This window comes from Mustela erminea, chromosome 13 (assembly GCF_009829155.1).
Source record: "Mustela erminea isolate mMusErm1 chromosome 13, mMusErm1.Pri, whole genome shotgun sequence".
Lineage (NCBI taxonomy): Eukaryota > Metazoa > Chordata > Mammalia > Carnivora > Mustelidae > Mustela > Mustela erminea.
Window position 1 is genome coordinate 89,979,226 of NC_045626.1, and position 22,496 is coordinate 90,001,721.

A 22,496-nucleotide genomic window follows, 5' to 3' on the forward strand; every position below is an offset into this window, starting at 1 on the left:
TCCCACGGGTGCAGAGACCGTGTGCTCTTGCCCCGGGGGCACTGCGCACCGCGTGCAGAAGGTGCTCCTTGGAGCAGGGACGACGTGTGGACCCCGACAGCTGGGTTGCTCGCCATTCGGGGGCTCCTGCTTGTCGGGGCCATTCCCGGAGCCGGGTCCAAGAGAGCCGTGGCCGTGAGCTATGGCCACGTGAAGGCACGGCTGGTGGCTGAGGTCCGAGGGAGGGAGACTGTGCTGGCTACGAACAGGGCAGTGTGTGGACATTCGTGTGGACCAGGACGGCGGCCACCAGCCCATCAGTGATCGTCCCCTGCTCCCCCAAGGGTCTGTGGGCCGAGGTGGCCAAGCGCAGCCTCAGCAGGACAAAGAATCAGGAGCTTTTTCAGGGGCTGGAGGTGGCCTTCACCCCCAGGTCTGCCTCCCACAGCCCGCTCCCCTGGACAACCTGCCAGGGAGCCTCACATCCATCCCGGGTCCCCGAGGCACAGCCAGGATGACTTCATGGCAGATTTACCGCCACTTGTCTTGAGGGCCCTGCTCGTTCTCTCTGACCCGGCTGTGGTCACTGTTGCCCCCTGGAACCTCCCCCGGGCCAGCGCTCCCCTCATGGCGTTCCCTCTCGTCCTGGTCTTCGCTTGCCGAGGCGGGAGGAGGGGGACGCAGGTCCAGGGCCGAGCGGTCTGAGTGCAGTCCCGTCCTGGATGCTGACCGCTTACCGTGGGCCCCTGGGCACGGGCCCCGAACCCCTCTCTGCTCCTGTTCCTCTGTCTGAGGCGTCCTGGGGACAGCCCAGAGTCCCAGGCCCTTTCTGCATTTCCAAAATCCAAAAAGTACCTGAAAAGCAATTTGATTTTTTGGGAATTTGATGTCAAAACTCACTTGGCAGCAAAGTCCTCTCTGAGCTGATGTGAAGTTACTCGTGGCTTTGTTTGTCCTGCCTCACGTGACTGTTGGTACGTTCTGACTTGCAAACTGCAGTGTGTTGCGTAGGGGCACGGCCGGAGCCCCCGTGGGGCATACGGTAGTAAGAGCGGGCCGGAGCCCCATCATCGCGGCCCCCAGTCCTGGGTTCCGAAAGGGAAGCACGCGACGGCTGCCGGCTGCCGCTGTGGATTTGAGGCCCCTCCCGACCCCACTGGTGGCTCCGGGCCGGACGCCCGATGTGCTCAACAGAGCGGAGCGCGGGAACAGGCTCGCGCCTCACCAGAGCGGCTCTGTCCGTGACTCAGGAGCACAAGAGGGTTAACGTTCCCATCACATGGGTCAGAGGCGTGGACTGCCCTGTCCCCAGCAGCCCCGGGCAGGGGTTGGGACGCGCGCCCAGGCGTCCAGGGTGCTGCTCCTGGGCCTCCCCGGGCTCAGAGGCCTGGTCTGCGGGGGGACTGGTTGGGCGCGAGTCGGGTGCTGTTTGCAAAACGCCTGAGCTTTAGGGTTGTTGAACTCAGCATCCTCGCCCGAAGCTCCGTTTCTGCACAGTCGATTTTAGCGTCTCTGGGAAGAAGCCCATGGGGCTCCCAGAAGGGGGCCGGGGTGGGCCGCTTCTCTGAACCATGTCCGGGGTGCGGTCCGCAGGGCTGTGCGCGTCCCACGAGAGCCCCCTGCCCCGTGGCGTGGGGGAGACGGTGTGACAACAAGGATCCCAACAGGAGTGTGAACATCAGGTCTGCCCGACGGACCTGCTTCTCGTTCCCTGGGCCTTGGCGGTGCCTCCGCGAGGGAAGGCTGGTCCCAGTGATTCAGGGGTAAGATTTCAGCAGCAGTGACTTAGGGGACAGGTAACTGAGTGTGGGTTAGGGCCTGGGCATGGGGCAAGGCAGGCCCCATCTGCCAGGGGAGCTGGGAACTCAGGGACTCAGCAGCGGTGGCCTACTCATAATGTTTTTTAATGTCAGAGATGTGTAGCCCGAGCCAGGCCTGCACATCTGTGGTCCTGGGGTCAATCCGGGTAGGCCACAGGCGCGTTTCCGTGTGCACGGCACGCATGGAGGTATGCAGGATTTAGGCCTCTCTTGAAGAGCACTGAGGATGTGGCATGAAGTCCGCGCCCACGTGGCTGCGGCACGGGTGGGCGCTCGGTTCTGGGTGCTGAGAACAGCGTGAAGACGGGCCTCTGAGCTCCCAGGCGTGGGGTTCCCTCGCTCGGCTCCATGGACATCCCCTCTGATGCCTTACAACTCACTCTCCCGAGTGATTTCCAAGTTCAGGTGCCGCAGGAGCCCTTGACAAGCACCCCCTGCCCCCAGGTATTTGGCAATCGGCTGACCAGTTTTCTGGCAAGTTCTACAGCCAGAAGTTCAGAATCCCAGGTGAACGGACATGCGCGCTTCTTTCCCGGGGGCTCTGCTGGAGATCCTCCTGCCTCGTGGGCCAGGCGGGTCCTGGCGGGTGTCCGTGTCCCCGCGCTCTCACTCTCCGCGGGCAGCCCAGGCCTCAGAGCAGCGGTGGAGCCGAGAAGCCACGGACCTGTGCTTGGAGGTCAGACCTGTGACCTCTGACGTGGTCTGTGGGTCGAGCACAGGTTCATGAGCCGGGGAAGCAGACTGCAGCCGCCCGTGGGGACAGAGGACACGCGGTCTGCCCCAGCAGGCGCACGGCTGACTGTCCCCTCATATGTCTGCAAGGCCACTGCTGCGTCGGCAGGCACACAGGAGCCGGCTCAGCCTGGACGAGAGCCGTCCTTGACTCACGGGGCAGGTTTCCCTCTGCTTGTCCCCATGCTCATGTCCTCCGGCCACTCACACGGGGCTCCCTGCCCGCCAGCCGGGCTGCATCGTCTCCCCGGCCCCAGGGGCTCTCGCTCTATGTGAGTCTGTGTTTCTGTCCGGTCTTCCGCGCAGAGAGGAAACCGTGCACTTGCTCACGTCCTATCTGTAGAAGCTCCGTCATTCAGGCTCGGCTATAAAACGGCCACACATTCTGTCTAGACATTCTAACAGCCAGTCTGCACGTCCGATAAATCCAAGACCGGACCGGTGTCGTCCAGCAACAGACCAGGTGTAAGCCTGGCGAATGACTTCTGTAAGAATGCTGTTGTTCGGCTAGGAGGTGGGAATAAGTATATTCTTTTATTATAAAAGAACTAAAGAGTGGAAACATAACGCATAAAAATATGAACTCCACTCTATCATAAATATTGCTATTTATATTGTTAGCTATGAAGAGCATTCGACGCGGTAATTCTGAGAGTATGTGGGCATTCCTTTCACACAGCACAGCACTGGATGCTAATGCCAGGCCCGGCTGTCTTGCTGGCGTTTGCCTGGGCTTCCAGGAGCCCTGGGGACAGGGAAGGCAAAGTCTGGGCCAGGCCAGGCCCAGGCCCTCTGTACCGACATGGTCCGCCCTGTCAACACACCGTGGAGCAGGTGCTGCTGCTGTCGCTTAGTTACAGACGAGGAGACAGAGGCACAGGAGGTTAAGGAATGTCCCCAAGGTCACCCGTCTGAAGGTAGACAGTGAGGTCACATGCAGACCTCCGGGCTCACGAACTCTGCTCTTGACGTCGTGCAACATAGACTCAGTACTCCAGAACAATAAAAATAACCCTCATTCTGGTTACGGAGGGCTGTGACCCCAGAAGCTGGGCCTCGGGACCGCCCCGGCACTGGTGGTGGCGTCTGTGACGTCTGTAGATCGCGCCGGTCAGCAGAGGCGCGGCGTGAAGCTACGCGACAGAAGGGGGAACGCCAGCAAGTTGAGGCCGTCGAGTCCCGTCTCCCTCTTTCTCCTGCGGGAGTCTGAGGAGCGGCCGGGCTGACCCGTCAGGGCCCCCGACCCTGAGGAGATGGTCCCCGTGAGGCTCCGTTAACTCGCTGGCCCGGAGCCACAGCTCCCTTGTGTCTTGCGGAAGGACCCGAGCCAGCTCGGACTCTGAAGCCGGGCACTTTTCGCCGAGGCAGAGCATCTGAAGACACGCTCCGTGCCCAGGAACGGGGAGCCCCAGCACGGTGGGGAGCAAGCAGCACAGGGGCAGCAGCGTGAGGTGCGGGGCTCGGAGGCTGGAGTCGGACCCAGGGGACGCTGAGGGGAGAAATAGCAGATTTAAGGGTCCCTGTGAAAGAAACAGCAGCTTTGGGAAACGCAGGGGAGAGAGACGGGGAGGTAGAGCTGACGGCTCCGCGCACCCCCGTGGACGGCCATCCTGACACGCGTGTGTGCTTGCACGCGCGTCGGGGTTTGTGTGGTTTCTCGCTCAGCCCGTGTCTGCGTGAGCTCTCCGGCCCCCTCGGGGCCACATCCCCAGAGCCGGGTGGCGGCCAAGGGAGAGGCTGGGAGCGAACACGGCACGGCCGTTCGGACACCCCTGCAAACCCCCGTCCGCCCATTACTGACCCCGTTTCTCCCTCCTTTGCAGGAGTTCGCTCAGCTGGCGAGGAGACTGGTTCGTGATCCCGCGCTAGAAAAAGAAATTGTGGCCAACGGGAGGGAGTATGTGAGGCGGTATCACTCGTGGCAGGCGGAGAGAGACACCTACCAGCACCTCGTCCGGACCCTGGAGCGGGGCGTCGGCGAGTGAGGGCGCCCGCCCGCGGCCGCACCGTCCATGCCCAGGCCTGGGTGCGAACCAGAGACGGAGTCCCGGGCCGCGGCTCCCGTCCGGTCCCCGTCAAGCCAGTTCAATGGAACCATCAAGAAACAGTGCCAGTTACAAGACAGACCCTCACCCAAAACCTGTCGGGGCTTCCAGAGACCATCACGGGCGTGGCTAGCACATCAGGTCCCTGCAGTAGAGGGCCGGGCAGGGGGAGGCGGGGAGAGGGCATCAGCCGCTACGGGACTCAGGGCCAAACGCCACCGCACAGACCCGCCCCCCTCCCCCACTCCCGCCTTCTGACGCCCTGTAACTCACTGTGCAAAGCCAGCAGCCAAAATCCGAGTGTGCACAGAATAAAGCGTGTCGCCCTCCGCCCCGAACACAGCCACCGTGCATTCCTGATGGGAGCCGCGTCCGCGACAAACCGCCCGCCACCCCCGTCCTGTCCCAGCCCTGGGCCCGGGTACTGATGCTCGAGCCTCTCCCGACGGGGGCGCCTCGTGTTCGCACACGTTGTGTATCGGTGTCAGTCCGCTGGATGGACGCCGGTCTGAATGACCCGGGAGTAGGTCTCCGGAGAGAACCGAGACACCGTGACCCCTGAATGTGGGGGGCGCGTGTGATGCACACACCAGGGCGCTGTGTTCTGCGGCAAAGAAGCGTGGCTTCCCCTTGGCCCCGCTACATGGCGGCTCCGCTCCCCGCCCCGCCCCACCATCCGAGGGGGTGGACTGCCCAGGCCTGCCGGGCGGGCGGCTTCGCCCGGATGCTCAGCTCCACGGAGCAGAGCGCGGGGGCTCGGTGGCAGCCGGTGCTCTGGGGCTGGACCCGCCAGCCTGTCACGGACCCAGCTCTCGACGGTGTCGGGAGGGTTGCCGTCTTCCTCTTCCCCAGTGAACAGAGTGTGCTCTTCTGCCCTGGCTCCTTTCTCCTTGCGTCTCTCCACGCCCACCCTTACTTCCCCTTCCTGACCCACTACCCTCTTGGAATGTCAGCGGCGCCGTGTGGGGACGACACACGAGACACCTCCCTACCCGAAGTCCTGGTGCCTGCGGCGCGTTCCTGCCGGGCAGTCAGATCTCAGGGCTGCAGGCCCCCCAGCCTGAAGCCTTCCAGTGACCCGACATGCTGCCGAGACCGACGCTAGGACAGCTACTGCCTTAAAGGGTCCCTCTGAAGGGGGACCAGAATTCCACAGGAAACAGACATCAGAGAAGAGGCTGCACGATAGCTTTGTATTGAAAAGTGAATCCAAAATGGGAAGATGGATTAAATTCTCCTGATGTCTAACATGACTGATTTACGCCAGCAGAACTGAAACTAAGTGCAGAGCCAAGAAATCGTTCCCACCAACACGCAAAGGACAGGCAAGACCACGCCCAGGACTTGGCCAGGGCTCCCCAGGGCTTCTCCTCCTGCTCTGCAGTGTCTGTCCCATGGTCCTGGGATACTATCTTGCCCTCGCCAGCTACCTGGTTCCAAGCCACCAGGGACCCTGCCTGTGGTTCAGGTCGCTCCCCAGCACCTGTCCATCACTTTCAGGAGACCCCTCATTCCCACAAGACATGCAACTTTACTTCTCAACTGATTTCCAAAGGTGGTGGCATTTAAACACCCTGACCATGAAACACTAAGAGGAATCGACTCTGCTCAGGTGCAGGGAGCAAAAGGGTGTCAGTTAGGATTACACCTGGTTGCACCTGACCGGTAACACAAGGTGACAGTGGCATAAGCAGGAGAGAAAGGCATTTTTTTCTCTCCAAGTTCAGGGGTGAACAGCACTTGTGGAGTTCGTGGTGTTCCCGGGGGCAGGGACGCATCTATATCATCCTGTTCCCCCACCCTCAGTGCACAGCCGTCTCTACCTCATGCCACAGAGTAGCTGCCCAAGCCCTGCCATCACACCTGATTTCCCAGCTGTAGGAGAGTGGAAGGAAGGCAGGAACAGTCTTATCTACCTCCTTTCTTTCAGGACAATTCCTACCTCCAGTCACATAGTGTGTCTCACACCCAGCTGCAAGGGACACTTGGAAACACAGGCTTTAATCCAAGCAGCCATGTACACAGGTAAACACTAGGGGTCTGTTTTTGTACCAGTACCATGCTGCCTTGGTGATCACAGCTTTGTAATAGAGCTTGCCATCAGGGAAATTCAAATCCAAACCACACTGAGATACCACCTTACACCACTTAGAACAGCAAAGGTTAACCAGACAGGAAACAACGGGTGTTGGAGGGGACGTGGAGAAAGGGGAGCCCTCTTACACCGGAAGTGCAGGTTGGTGCAGCCTCTCTGCAAAAGTGTGGAGAGTCCTCAAGAAATTACAAATAGAGCTTCCCTATGACCCTGCAATTGCACTACTGGGTGTTTGCCCCAAAGATACAGATGCAGTGAAAAGAAGGGCCACCTGTACCCCAATGTTCATAGCAACCATGGCCACGGTCGCCAAACTGTGGAAAGAGCCAAGATGCCCTTCAACGGACGAATGGATAAGGAAGATGTGGTCCATATACACTATGGAGTACGATGCCTCCATCAGAAAGGACGAATCCCCAACTTTTGTGGCAACATGGACGGGACTGGGGGAGATTCTGCTGCGTGAAATAAGTCAAGCAGAGAGAGTCGGTTACCATACGGTCTCACTCACTTGTGGAGCAGAAGGAATACCGCGGAGGACACTGGGAGATGGAGAGGAGAAGGGAGTTGGGGGAAATCGGACGAACCAGGAGAGACTGTGGACTCCGAGTAACAAACAGGGTTTTGTAGGGGAGGGGGAGGGGATGGCTGGTCCTGGTGGTGGGTATCACGGAGGGCACAGACTGCACGGAGCACTGGGTGTGGCGCATAAACAATAAATCCTGCAACACTGAGAAATTAAAATTAAAAAACCAAAAACAAAATAACCCAGGGGTCTATTATCAAAAGAGACGAGCAGTTTGCACATCAAGAAACCGTCCGCAGGTGCCGCGGCCACGGAGACACGCTGGCTGTAGGCTCTGCAGCCCTGGGCATCCTACTCAGTACTAACCACTGGGTACCTTTCGATGCCAAGAGAGGTGTTTTCCACACGGTTTTTCCTTTTAAGGCCACCCAGACTCGGCTCATCTTCCCTCCCCAAGATGTCATCTCCAGACAAGCTCGTGGCCGGCGCCGGGCATCCATCAGTACCTCTCACTCTGCAGCATCTGAATTTAAGACTCAGAGTCACAGAACACACGAGTTTTCACCTGAATCTCCTAAAATGTCCATTCCCGCTGGGGACAGCTGGCCGACCCTTGGAGACCCCACAAAGCGAGGAAGTGTACTGACGACGTATGCATGACCTTGGTCACTCTGAATGTTCTCATGGTCACCCCAGATGCCTAAAAAGATCATCATTCACGCTGGAAGTTCTCGGGAAATTGAACTCTTTTGGGGAGGGATCGGGAGTCCGAGTCTAGCGATGAACAAAGGAAGAATTCACATTCAGCGGAAGATACAGCGAAGTTCCTTCTTGCCTCATGTTTGGGCTCTACAAATGGTGTTTAAAGCAAAAATCCTGTGCAGACCAAGTTACTGGAGGAAACTCCACGCGGCCTGCTTGAGTGTGACACACGGTGACACGCCGAGTGAGGCGCACGGGCGGGTGTGACACGACCGCACACGGGAAGGCCAGCCTCCGCGTGTCTGATGAGCAGATGGTCCCGATTTCAGAAGGAAAACGGAGTCCCTACACCGGAGGTGGGGAAACCCTCCCGGGGCGGGAGGTGGGGGGCGGTTTCCGTCTGTTTTCATGTCGCCTGGGGGGCCATGTCCCCTCGGCCCGCAGGGAGCTCCGGGGTAGCCAAGCGAGGCCCGCACTCAGGCCTGCGGCCCAGGGACCCGGCTGGGAACCAACCCGGAGGCTTCACTACTTCCCGGGGCCAAGCCACACGCGCCTCAGGGTCAGGATGAGCCAGGAAACCAAGCACAGGGCCCCGAAACCCCAGGTCTCAGAACAGAAACCACGGCCCGGGGGCGGGGGGCGGGCGCGAGCAGTTTCTAAGAGCAGCTCACCGACGGAAGGAGCACAAGAGAGCACAAGGAAGCTGAGGGCGACTGCATCCTCACCTCCGGCCGCCTCTGTTTCAAACAGTGTGTGCTCCAATCCACTTCCTTCAGACCCCTAAATAGGCCTTGAAAATCCAGGCTGGGAGAAACATCTTTCCAAAAATGTACACAATTCAGCTAAATCACAAAAGCTTTCTCTTAGGAAGGAAAAAGGAGCGTGACGCAGCCTTTCCCAGCGGAGGCCCTGGAACCACCACGCCCGGCCAAAGCCTCCCTGAGCAGAAGGGCGCGCTCCACTGAAGTGGGCTTTTTTTTTTTTTTTTTTTCATATTTTGTTTATTTGACAGAGACAGCCACAGCAAGAGAGGACACACAAGCGGGGGAGTGGACAGGGAGAAGCGGGCTTCCCGCTGAGCAGGGAGCCTGATGCGGGGCTCGATCCCTCGACGCTGGGATCAGGACTTGAGCTGAAGACAGACGCCTAATGACTGAGCCACCCAGGCACCCTGAAAACCAGTTTACCCTTTAGCATCTCATACCCAAAATATGCTAAGTATTTCCCCAAACCAGACCTTCGCAAGAACCTGGAGAGGCCAGTCACTCTGTACGAGGACCCTGACTTGGTTCTTGGTGTCTGGCCCTCCATTCTAGAAATACCCAGAAAAACCGCTTACATAGTCTAGAGATCCACTTATTTCCACCTGCTAAGGCTTCCTTCCCGCTGTCCTCCTCTGGCCCGTCTTCCCGGGCGCGTCTACCGAGGCTCAGCAGACACACCGACGACTGACCGGAAAGGCACCCGCATTTGTGACTTCTGCAGGGGTGTCACTAACAGCGAATTTCGATGAACCCCCAGGTCCCAAGGCAGCCGCTCAGCCCCGGCCACAGCGACCTTCCCCCAAGCCCCGAGCTCCTGGAGAGCAACGGAGGTTATGAAACGTCCCCCGACTTTCACGTTCTGGCAAGGACCCACTGCAGAGGACCCCCTTCCGGATACAACTGGGGTGCACTCACGGCCGGCGCCCCGTCCCTCTGCCAGCCCCACCCGCACAAGCCCACGCGCCCAAACCCACAGCTCCCCTCGGCGCCGATGCTCCCAGTGTTCTCCGTGTGTCCGAATCCCCGAGAATCCTTCCCGGTAACGCTCCCCCCGCACTAAGCAGGGTTAGTCTCCCACCAGCAGCGCCTGCTCGGCAGCATCCCCGTGCTCACAGCAGCCCCGCGGCGTCATCCTGTCTCCCCCCGTCTCTCCCAATCCCTGATGCTACCTCCGCGTCCCTACGCTAGGGCTGGGACAAGTGTTCCACCCAGGGCAGAGGGAGCGGAAGGGCCGGAGCGCGCCGCCCGAAATACGGCCCTGCGGGGCCCGGGTTCTTGAGCTGGAGACCGCTGGCAATGAACGGTGCAGAAAGAAGGCTTCTCGGAGCTTCCCTTATCTGGCTAAGAGCAGACACTTCTGAGAAATGAGGTCGGCCATAAATCCCCCCACCCCGGGAGAGAGTGAGAGCCCAGTTGGCCGCCACAGATGAACTTGACTGAACAGCCCTGACCTGCCGAGAGTTCCCAAGTGCATTTACCGTCCCCCACTTCACCGCCCTAGATGTTCAAGACCCTTTGTTCAGACGGGTTTTGTAGAAGTCTGCGGGTCTGACACCACTTTGGGGTGCTCGTTCCATGTCTGTGAGCGCCCCCCATGCATAAGAAATAAACCCTTTCTTCCTCTTCATGGGACTTGATTTGCAGGCCCTCAGTCAAAGAACCTACGAGGGGTTCCCCCTCTCGGAGCCATCAGTTTTAACATAAGCACTTTTATTTGGACTCATATAGTTAGAACAGTTATTTCGTAATAAGTAGATGGAGATGGAATTTTGCTCCATAGGACTTAAATACAGTAAGACGTGTTTCTAGAATATTTTCAATAGTTTGGAAACAACTATTCTTTGAATAACTTCAAAACTCAGATTCTGCCTTTATGCAAATTTTTTTCCTGTTTCTTTGGCGGCAGGGTAACATACCAAAATATTGACTGATAAGTACGTGTCCTGCACACACACACGCCTGATCCTTTACGCAAATGAGACCCTTCTGAGCTTACAGCTTTTGGGGACAGAGATGGGCACATCCACCACCCAATTTGGTAAGAAAGAGTCAAATCCTTGGCTTTCCTTTTCTGAGGAGGCTTTTGAATTTCCTGGGAGAGAAAACAAGTCTTGAAAACCGAAGCTTTGGAATCACAAAGCCGGAGTGTTTGGAATAGAAAGGCTTGAAGGTTCCAAATGCAAGGTCTAGGCAAGTATCAGCAGCAAAATCCTGAAGGACCCGAGGCACACTTGAATAATCAGATCAGAAAGAACTGGGTGAGGAGTGGGGGGTGGTGGGGCTTAGGGAGGGAGTTGGGCCTGCGGCAGAGCCCGCAGCTGGATGCCCAAGGGGGAGAGAGAGCCCTGCCTGGGGCAGGAATTAAATTCCAGACCCTCCTCCTGGAGCCCCTGCGGAATGGTGGGCCCCAGAGCCACATCCTGGCTCCCCCATGACATCGGAGCAGGAAAGACGTGACCTTTCATAGAACACCTTCTAAACCACCGGCATTGGGGCGCCTGCGTGGCTCAGTGGGTTAAGCCTCTGCCTTCGGCTCAGGTCATGATCTCAGCGTCCTGGGATCAGGCCCCGCATTGGGCTCTCTGCTTGGCAGGAAGCGCTCACTCTCTCTCTCTGTCTGACAAATAAATAAAATCTTTTTAAAAATAAAAGTAAAAATGAAAACAGAGCACGGGCATTAACAGAACCTCTGAGGTAGGGTAAAACCAACTGATCAGCTAGATTCTTCCAACAGTTTCCGCAGGAGGGGGCACGCCCTGCCTCCAGGGCTTACAAGGGTTGGGGGGAGGCAGCAGGAAGGAGGCCTGTGTGGGCAGGAGCCTTTACGGGGCCCCTCCCAGGAAGGAATGGGCTAACCAGGGACAACAGGACTGGGCTGGCCAGTGTGAGTCATTCCCATAGGCCCCGGGATAGAGCGAAGGTCTCTGGTTGTCTGGTACTCACTGGAACAGGCCAATAGTGCCCTGAGTCTGGGAGCCCAAAAGCGTTGGGGTGCGCCTCTGGACCGGCTGGAGGGGGTGTGGCCAGGGAGGCAGGAGGGCGAGGCCGGGTGACTCAGGCATATCACTGGCTTGTCCAGGGCAAGGCATGTCCACACTGGGGCAGGCGGCCCACGGTAAAGCATCAAATTTGCCAAAGCTGGGAACGTGGTTAACGCAGCAGCAGGGACCGGGGGAGAGGAAGGGGTTGCACTCTGGGATGGTCGAGTTTCAACCTATATACAAGATTCTGAGGACGATCCCAGATGCTGCAGAGAGCGCACTGTGAGCCGGGCATGATTCTGGGTGTTTCCTGTTGATCTCGCCTCACCACGATCCCGAGAGTCGGGAGATCTTATGATCCCCCTCGTACACGCGGGGAGACGGGTGCGTGGAAGCAGCGGAAGACCTGCGGACGGGAGCGGATCGAGTCTCATCAGCAACGCAGGACGCAGCAAGGGAGGCGGACGGCTCAACTGATTGTGACCAGAGGAAGAGACGCAGTCCACGTCATGTACACACACGTATACCGTGCAATCTCTTCCTCTGGCCAGTCATTTGGTCCAGGAACGAACATCTGATCCACAACAGGCAATCAGAATCTCTGAGAATTCGGAGCTCAGAAGAGGAGGGAAGAATGCAACAGATAGAGAAGAGCAAAATGAGAAATGCAGACAGACAGGGACAAGAGAGACCAAGACAGATACCATGATAGGGACAGAGACAGGCATAGAGACGGAGAGAGACAGGAAGAGGGACAGGGACAGAGACAGTGTTAAAGGTGTTCAATTCCCAGATTCTGGTTCCAGCCCTTTGCTTCCCAGGGATACTCCTATCTTTAAATCAAATTCTCTCTTCTGCTTTTGTTATTTTGGGTTGAATTGCAATGAAAAGAAGCTTGCTGTTACCCAACAGACGGTCAAGACCACGGGTGCTCGAGGCTGTGGAAGAGGTACTGTCACTGGAACAGGGCACTGACAGGTGGACTTTAAAAGCTCCAAGCCCGAGTCCAGTCGGGCGTAGTGCTGGCTGCGTCACCCTTCACCGAATCCTGGGGTCTGGTCCTGACCAGTGACTGAGAACCCCGTCATGGGTCCTTCTAAACCTTTGTTAGAGCTCCTTGGTAGGGACCCACTAGCTGGGAGACTTCCAGCAACTGGACTCACCGAGGGTGTCAGGGAATGCTAAATGCCCCAATCTGCTCTCTCCTTGCTTACCACCAACCCCGATCTTGTTCAAGAGGTGACGTGCCCTTTCCAACCACAAACCACGAGTCCCCTCTGTAAGCACAATTGTCCAGGTGTGACATTACGAGACAGATGGCTTCTATCTTTTATGTCTCCCCTTTATGTTCAGAACTCAGGCACAACAGCTGGCACTCCAGCAGCCATCTTGCACGTGTGAGGATGGTTGGAAGCGGCAGCGGGATGCTCTTGAAGGGTACCTGGAGGGTCTGCTTCCATGGCTGCAGTAATGCTTCTGTTTTTTTAAAACTCCTGGCATATTTTTTAAACCTTTTGTCATAGAGAATGTTGAACACACATAAAGGCAGACATAATGATATAATGATTTGCCCACGCGAACACCCATCCCCAGTCACATATTTACCCATCAGGGTCCCAAAGGAAATGGATGGTCATTCCAACTTCGAGAAGAGCTTCACAAAAGGGCTATTTATGCAGGTGTGGGCAGAGCCTGAGAACGCCACCTTGAGGGGTGCATATCGGGGGAGGCACGTCCTTTACCTGAAGGAGCACGGAAGGGGGTGATGACCAGAACCCAGAGAGGACCCTCTGGCCGGAGCTGCTGCCTTTAGTGGAGGGATCCAGCCTGGCCCCGGGAGTCACCGCAGGAAGCAGCACCTCTGTTCTCCTGCGGGTCCTGCCCCTGGGAGGAGCCCCGCTGGAGGCACCGGGCAAGCAGGCCTGCTGCTGGTCCTTACAGGCTAGTGCCCGGGGGGGTGGTGAGATGCAGAAGAGTGGGCAGCGCATGTGCAGGGGCGCATGGGAGAAAGCCGACTCTATGAATTCCAACGGCTGCCGTAACAAATGACCACGGATATAAGTGTTTACATAGAGAATATATGTTTAATGGATTTATTATGATTTGTAAATTATAACAATGTATCATACTTTGAGTATAAATATTTATGAAATAATATAAGTTCACGAATAAAAAAATAAAAATGTCTGTAATGTAAAATTAATGAAATTAGTAATTTAATTTCATCTACTTAAAAAATCTATTAATAAAACTATTAAAAATTCACTTATGCCTATCATTATTTTTAGCTATAACCAAATATATAAACATCAAGATTTATTAATTTTATTATAGTTAAGATTATAGTAAAAAGCAAAATTGTAACTATATATATTACATATACATACAATTAAGCATTTTTGTATATACATAATATACATATCCATTATGTAAACACACGTTACATATAATCTACGCACGTGCACACACACACACACACACACACACACAGAGTCTTGGACCCAGCAATTTTGTTTTCTGGAATTTACCCTTAGAACGTAATCAGGGATGATAAAAAGACGTATGTGGAGGGTAAAGCCATCACAGCATTAACTGTAATACCTATGATTTCAAACAGTGCAAATATCCAGAAATAACCAATTAGTTAATAAAGTTATGAGAGGGCGACAGCCTGAGAGTGTGGGCAGCCTTCAGAAATCCCATGAGAAATGACGGAACCTGACACGGAGGCGGAGGCCGCGCGGGCCCAGCTTCGGGAGACCTGACGCGGACCACGCGTGACCCAGAGCTGCAACAGCCCACACGGGCTGGGGTGATATTTACTGTCTGTGGCTTTCCAGTTTCCCAAAGTAAGCACGGATTATCTTGTTGTAGGTTGAAATCTGGGCTTGTTGTTGTTGTTGTTGTGGACGAAGGAACTGGACAGGGAAATTCGTCGCCAAGCTGCAACCCCCACCTCTCGGTGACCAGTTCTCCAGCGCCACCAGGTCCGAAACCTAACCGCGGAGCCGCGATGGTGGCATCGTGGTGAGCATAGCTGCCTTCCTAACCGCGGAGCCGACGGGTTATTTCCGGAACAAGCCAGCTGAGGGCACAACGTAAAGCGCCGGGCATCCTCCCTCGGCTCTGGGGGTCTCGGTGGAGCGATCTCATCACAAACAGTCTTGAAATCCTCACCAGCTGACGCCGCGGTCGTTGGAGCATTTCCCGGGCTTTGAGCTAAGGCCGGATTTTGATCTCGGAAGTGGTGACGGAGACGGTCACAGAGCAGGGCGCATGGCGAGCGCCGTCCTGCACGGCCGGGTGAGCCGCTCCTCTCCGTCCCGAAGCCCGAGCCGCTCGGACTTCCACCCCGAGGGCTTCCGCGAGGAGGTGCCGAGTCAACAGCCCGCGAGGTGCGGCGCTCCCGGGCCGATGCGCTCCTCCTCTGCGCGGTGAAACCAGCCGCGCCGTGGCCGCCCAGCGGGGAGAGGACCCTCCCTGGCACTCCGAGCCCCGGGCCGAGCGCCCAGCCGACTGGGGCAGACAGCGGGAGGCCGGCTCTCACGGGCGCCGGGGCGGAGCGCCTGGTGCCAGCCCAAGAGCCCGAAGAACCGAAGCCGGGCTCTGGGCGCTTCCGTTCGCTTCCGCTGGCCGCTAGCGTCGGTTCCGGGAACTTGGAAACCCCGGAGACGAGGCTTCGTCTTCCTGGTGGCGGGCAGCGGCGAGGACCGCCCCGGAGAAGGCTGGCAGCCTCCGCCACATGAGCCGCTGGCGACTGCAGTCACCGCAAACACACCATCCGTCCCGTTACAACGGCGCACAAGCCTCCGCCCTCGGCTTTCCTGCCCTCCTGCCCGGAGCAGGGCCCCGCGACAACGCTGCGGTGGGGGAAGCCTTCTGGCTCCTCCTTCGCCCGTAACACTCCCATGAAGGCCTGTCCCAGCGATGGACGCTTCCACGGGGAAACCGACTACTTAGTGCCCCTGCAGGACCCGAGAATTCTCCATTCAGTCATCCCGGGTCATCTCATCATCCTGGGAGGGGTCCCCTACCCCTTGTCCTCCTGGGTTGGAGGGAAGCCAGACGCCCGAAAGCCCATGCGCGCCCCGTCTCGGGGCCCCATGTCATGGTCGGGGAAGGATTCTTCCAGCTCGTTCTCAAGACCCGTGACTGAGGACCTTGCTCTTGGCTGTCTGTGAGCAGGAGGTTCCATGGTTTGTTCTTACGAAAAGGGCACCGGGTGACGACCCACAGGCCCACCGTGCTTGCAGCTGCCGCGTGCTCGAGCGCATCCCTGCCGGGACTCCGGCACACGCGCGCCCCCTCCCACGGGTGGTGCCCGCCGGTCACTGCGGAGCCCTCGGCGGGGTCAGACCCTGCTGCAGACCCGGACTGCGCCGGGAGCCCGCGAAGCTGAGCTCTTGGCCCTCACGCGTGGTTCCACGCCGGTGGGCAGAGCAGCCGTACAGCAGCACACTAATTAATGCATAAAAAGACGCTTTGGGGAGGCGGTGAGTGTGGCAAGCAGAGGGAACAGGGCCTGAGAGTGGCTGAGGTCTGGGTGAGCGGGGCGAGGGGTGGGGCGCCGGCTCGGGAGGGGCCCGCGCACTGAGCTGGAAGGAGGGAGCTGCTCCTCTCTGCAGGCCTGGCTCCGGCCCGCACAGCCACGAGCGCTGAGCGTGAGGCCAGGAGCCACTCTTCACCGTCTCCCGCGTGTGTGACCACCAACAGAAGCACAATAAAGTAAACATCCCTGAGGAAGAGAAAGGAATGTTCCAAACCAAACACACACGCACCCTATCCACCTGGACCGCATCTGCGCAGTTTCCACCCTGCCCTCCCGCACGGCGCTGCAGACCGTGCTGTCGGGGTTTCTTTGGGAAGAGAGGGGTCTGTGGCGTGTGTTTTCTGGGGCTGAGCACATATTCTTCCGCAGAGAAACAAGGGTGGCATCCGTCCAACGCAAGGGGCATTGTCCCGGCTGCTCTAGAGCTACAAGGCTCGAGGCAGATGGGAACCAGGGGTGCATATCCCTTTGGAGGACACATCTGCACCAGCTTTCTGGATAACGATCACTTAGAGTTCAAGCTTACTTTAATCAAACTCTAGCAGACATTCACTCAGTGAGTCTGAACTATTTTCATAGACTCCTTATGCCACAGGAAGGTCCGAGTTATTACCAGGGCCCTGAGGAAATCGAACAAGAACCTAGAACTCCAATGTGACATAAGCGATCGGCAGAATGTACGCGTGCAAACAGGCTCACGCATGTTCACGCGGCTCCAGGGCTCGCACAGAGCCGCACGGCCCCCACGGGCTCACAGCAACTCCTGTAGGTTCTCCTCTCCCTGGACTGAATTTGAAATGTCAATATGTACCAGGAGCACCAGCTACGGTTATTTTATTTTTTACAAGATTTTGTCCTTTTTGGAGGCGAGAGGGGCAAGAAGACGGAGAAGCAGGACGCGCCGTTTCAACCGGTCCCCTAAAGTGAACTCGTTGGCTACGAGGACAGCCTGCACACCGTGAAGCCAGCCCGCGCCGCAGGATTATGCACTGCTGGAGCTCTGCGGGGGCAGACGGCGCCGGCGGGAGGGGAAGCGTCGGCCGAGCGCCCGGACTGATGGCTGAGGACAACAGAGGGCCGAGGGAGCCAGCAGAACCGACCACTGGGAAGCGATACCGCAATACGAGAGCGCCCTGTGACAGGGGAGCAGCAGTAACTTGGAGTCTGGCTGAAAGCGCCAAAAAGAGCAAAAGATCTTCAAGGGCAACTGGTGGTATCGAGGGTCATGGGCAGGGGCCTAAGTCCATAGACCCAGGACAGCAACCGCCGGCGACCACCCGAGCCAGAGTGCAGGGGTGGTGGGGGCCTCCAGTGCATGTTCTTGAGTCCACGGCTTTCCGCGGCTTGCACCACCGCTGGGCTGGGCGCACCCCTACCAGCGCCAGGGAGAGCCCGGTATGACCGCCCGCCGAGGGTCCAGACGCTCCCAGCCCGAGTCTGGGAGAACCCGGCGATCTCTGGTCAGGATCCCTCGGTGGCAGGCTTCTGTGACCTGCATGACAGCGGGGTCTGAGTGCACCCTGCATAGGCCTGGACCCCAGCCAGCATAGGCCTGGACCCCTGCCTGTGCCCCGGCACAGGCAGCCACTGGAAGCGGGCTCCCTGGACCAATGTTGCTCGCGGGTTTAGTGACACGGGGCTGCAGAGACCAACGGGCACCTCGGCCAACCGAGGTTGCAGAGGGGGGTCTGTGTGCTCTGGACCACCCAGAGGGGAGCAGACCGAAGCTTCTTTCTGAGGCGGAGGCCCAGGCACTGTTTTCTTTCCACAAAACCTCCGCCAAAGAACAAAAACCTCCAGAAAACAAAAGCCTCAAAACCAGTTTCCACAGAAGCCAGCCCCTTGATGGGGGGCAGGAGGACTCAACCCAAGCAAGACTGACGGGAAAACAATGAGGCAGGCCCCTCCCCCAGAAAGCCAGGCGAAGAACCAGAGGACAGCCCCCACAGTGTCCCCACAAAACTGTAAAACCCCAATATCAGAGGAAAACAACATACTAAGCTCCCAGTATTGCCCTAAAACCTGTATATTTCAGATACAACCTTTTTTTTTCCCTTTAATTCATTCTCATGATTCTTGTTCTTTTAACTTTTTAACCTACTTTTCATTACAACTAGAGGTTTACTACAACATATTCCATAACCTTTTAACTTGAACTTCTTGCTACATATACATGTGTATTTCTTTTTTCTTTTTTTCTAATATGCATATAGATATAAGCTTCAAGGTAAACGTTTTTCCCTATTCAAGACTACCCCTATATATAAACCAGTTTTATTCTCCCTTTATCTCTGGAAAGTTGAGTCCTTTAGCGAAGACATCAAAATACACCCAGGAAGAACCGAAATAACCTTCCTCACCCTCATCGAGGATATATGACGACCCTCCCGACTTTTTCTTCTGTCAGCATTTCTGTATATGTGTTTTTGTCCTGGTATTATCTAAATCTTATCCTTGGGGTTCATTTTGGCTGGGTTCTTTCTTTCTCTTGTCATTTACTTTTGTCGATATTTTTGTTCGTTTATATACCTTATAAATCTTACTTTAGGGGCTCATTTTGGCTGGGTTTTCTCTTTTTTTCTTTTTCTCTTTTTTTTCTTTCTTTTTGATGATGACTTCCACTCACTCCAAAATGTTCCAGGGTGCACGATGCCTGGATCACGGTAGATACACTCAGCTACACATCCCCTCAACCACCTCTCACCAACATGACAAGGAGGAGGAACAGCCAACAGAGGAAAAATTCAGAGACTGTGCCCTCTCCATCAGAGCTACTGGATATGTACATAAACAGTATGTTGGAAAGGGAATTCAAGGTAACAATTATCCAGGCAATGGCTAGGTTGGAGAAAATCATCAGTGACAACATAGAATCTCTAAGGGCAGAAGTGAGAGCCGACCTAGCAGAAGTTAAAAATGCTATAAAGGAGGGCGCCTGGGTGGCTCAGTGGGTTAAAGCCTCTGCCTTCAGCTTGGGTCATGATCCCGGGGTCTTGGGATCAAGCGCTGCTCAGCGGAGAGCCTGCTTCCTCCTCTCTCTCTCTGCCTGCCTCTCTGCCTACTTATGATCTCTGTCAAATAAATAAATAAAAATAAATCTTTAAAAAAATGCTATCAATGAGATCCAATCCAGTCTAGGTACTCCTAACAACTAGGGTAACTGAGGCAGACGATAGAATTAGTGATGTGGGGGACAAATGGACAGAGAAAAAGGAGCAGGTGGAGGCCTGGAACAAACAGCTTAGAAGCCATGAAAACAGAATTAGGGAACTCAGTGATGCCATGAAACGTTCCAAAGTCAGAATTACTGGACTCCCTGAGGGGGTGGAGAAAGAGAGAAGACTAAAGATACAGCTGAATAATAATAATAATAAGTCTGGATGAAAATTTCCCCAGTCTGAGGAATGGAACAAGCGTTTGGGTCCTGGAGGCAGAAAGAACATCCACCAAGATCAACAAATCTAGAAAGCCCTCAAGACATTTGATAGTGAGACTCATGAATCTTAATTTTAGACAAGGGCTTCCGAGGGCACCTGGAGGTTAGAGATTCCTTACGTACAGAGGAAGAGCCATCAGAATAACATCAGACCTGTCCACAGAAAGCTGGCAAGCCAGAGAGGGCTGGCAAGACATATTCAGGCACTAAATGAGAACAACATGCAGCCAAGAATACTTTATCTAGCAAGGATGACTTTAAAAATGGATGGAGATAGGGGCGCCTGGGTGGCTCAGTGGGTTAAGCCTCTGCCTTCGGCTCAGGTCATGATCCCAGGGTCCTGGGATCGAGCCCCGCACTGGGCTCTCTGCTCAGTGGGGAACCTGCTTTCCCCTCTCTCTCTGCCTACCTCTCTGCCTGCTTGTGATCTTGCTCTGTCAAATAAATAAATAAAATCTTTAAAAAATAAAAATAAAAATGGAGATAAAGAGCTTCCAAGACCACCAAGGTTTAAGAGTATGTGACTGCCAAGCCAGCACTACAAGAAATATTAAGGGGGGGTTCTATAAAAGAAGAAAGAGCCCAAGAGTGACACAGTACAGAAATTTACAGAGACAATCTACAGAAACAAGGACTTACCAGGCAACATGTCAATAAAAGCGTATCTTTCAATAATCACACTCATCGTGAATGGCCTAAATGCTCCCATAAAATGGCACAGGGTTGCAGACTGGATAAAAAGACAGAACCCGGCCATATGCTGTCTACCAGAGACACATCTGGAACCTAAAGACACACCCAGACTGAACGTGGAGGGATAGAGACGCATCTTGCAGCCGACGGGCCTCAAAAGAAAACTGGGGAGCGGTTCTCATAGCCCACACATTTAAACTAAAGTCTGTAGTCAGAGATAAAGAAGACCACTGTATCATTCTTAAAGGGTCCATCCACCAAGAAGATGAAACAATTGTAAATATTTATGTCCCCAATATGGGAGCAGCCAACTACATAAGACAACTGTTAGTCAAGATAAAGAGTCACATTGATGTGACTACATTAACAGGAGGGATCTTAACATGCCATTCTCCGGAATAGATCGTCCACGCAGAAAATCGATAAGGAAACAAGAGCTTTGAATGACGAGACGGACCTCATAGACATACACCCAACATTCCACCCTCAAACAACAGACTACTCATTCTTCTTAAGCGCACGTGGAACCTTCTCCAGAATAGACCACGAAATGGGTCACAAATCAGGGCTCAGCTGATACCAAAAAATTGAGATTATTCTCAGACCACAATGCTCTGAAACTGGAACTTGACCACAAGAAAAAGTTTGGAAGGAATTCAAACACTTGAAAGCTAAAGACCACCTGCTTAAGAATGTTTGGATCAACCAGGAAATCAAAGAACTTAAACAATTCATGGGAACCAATGAGACTAAAGACACTTTGGCCCAAAACCTATGGGATATGGCAAAGGCGGTCCTAAGAGGGAAATCCATAGCCACACAAGCCTCCCTCAAAAAAACTGAAAAATCCCTGGGGCACCTGGTGGCTCAGTGGGTTAAAGCTTCTGCCTTCAGCTCAGGTCATGATCCCAGGGTCCTGGGATCGAGTCCCGCATTGGGCTCTCTGCTCAGCAGGGAGCCTGCTTCTCCCTCTCTCTCTGCCTGCCTCTCTGCCTACTTGTGATCTCTGTCAAATGGATAAAATGTTTAAAAAATAAAACAAAAGTGAAAAATCCAGAGTACACCAGCTCTCTTTAGACCTTAAAGAACTGGAAAATCAACAACAAATTAAGACAACTCCACACATAAGAAGGGAAATAATCAAGAATAGAGTAGAGATCAACGAAATAGGAACTAGAGATACAGTAGAACGCATCAACGGAACTAGAAGCTGGTTTTTTGAAAGAATCAATAAGCTCAATAAACCACTGGACAAACTAATCCAAAAGAGGAGAGGACCCAAGTTAATAAAATGATAAAGAAATGGGAGAGACCATGACTAACACCAAGGAAATAGAAACAATTATCAGAAATTATTACCAACAGTTACATCCCAATAAGTTAAGCTACCTAGACGAAATGGATGCTTGCCTGGAAACCTATAAACTTCTAAGCCTGAATCAGGAAGAAACTGACAAGCTGTACAGACCGATATCTAGGAATAAGACAAGCAGTGATCTAAAACCCCCAAAACTCAAGAGCTTAGGACCTGATGGATTTCCTGGGGAATTCTACAAAACAGTCAAAGAAAAAGAAATACCTCTTCTCCTGAAACTGTTTCAAAAAATAGAAACAGAAGGAAAACTCCCAGACTCTTTCTATGAAGCCAGCATTACCCTGATCCCCAAACCAGGCGAAGACCCCATCAAAAAGGAGAATTTCAGACCAATATCCCTAATGAATATGGATGCCAAGATTCTCAACAAGACGCTAGCTAATAGGATCCAACAGTACGTTAAAATGATTATCCACCACGACAAGGTAGGATTCACCCCTGGGATGCAAGGGTGGTTCAACATTCACAAATCAATCAATGTGACAGAACAAATCAATAAGAGAAGAGAGAAGAACCACATGGTCCTCTCACTTGATGCAGAAAAAGCATCTGACAAGAAACAGCATCCTTTCCGGATTAAAACACCTTACAGTATAGGGATAGGGGGAACATTCCTCAACTTCCTAAAATCTATCTATGAAAAACCCACAGCAAATATCAATCTCAATGGAGAAAAGCTGACAGCCTTCCGTTTGAGACCAGGAACACGACAAGGATGCCCACTCTCACCACTCTTGTTCAACATGGTACTAAAAGCCCTAGCACCAGCAATCACACAAGAAATAAAATGTATCCAAAT

General features: G+C 54.6%; 1 protein-coding gene across 6 annotated transcripts in view; it reads left to right on the forward strand.

Moving 5' to 3' along the window:
• The window catches only part of GLT1D1 (glycosyltransferase 1 domain containing 1), a 92,760-nt gene extending 87,846 nt beyond the window's left edge, over positions 1–4,914 (forward strand). For 5 of the 6 annotated variants that reach the window (XM_032309563.1, XM_032309558.1, XM_032309556.1 and 2 more), the window contains one exon: positions 4,355–4,914. In XM_032309563.1, coding sequence (XP_032165454.1) covers positions 4,355–4,516 — 162 coding nt within the window. In that variant the 3' untranslated portion in view covers positions 4,517–4,914. The remainder of the gene's footprint in view (positions 1–4,354) is intronic. The other variant, XM_032309561.1, reaches the window with a different exon arrangement.
• Positions 4,915–22,496: the final 17,582 nt, after the last annotated feature.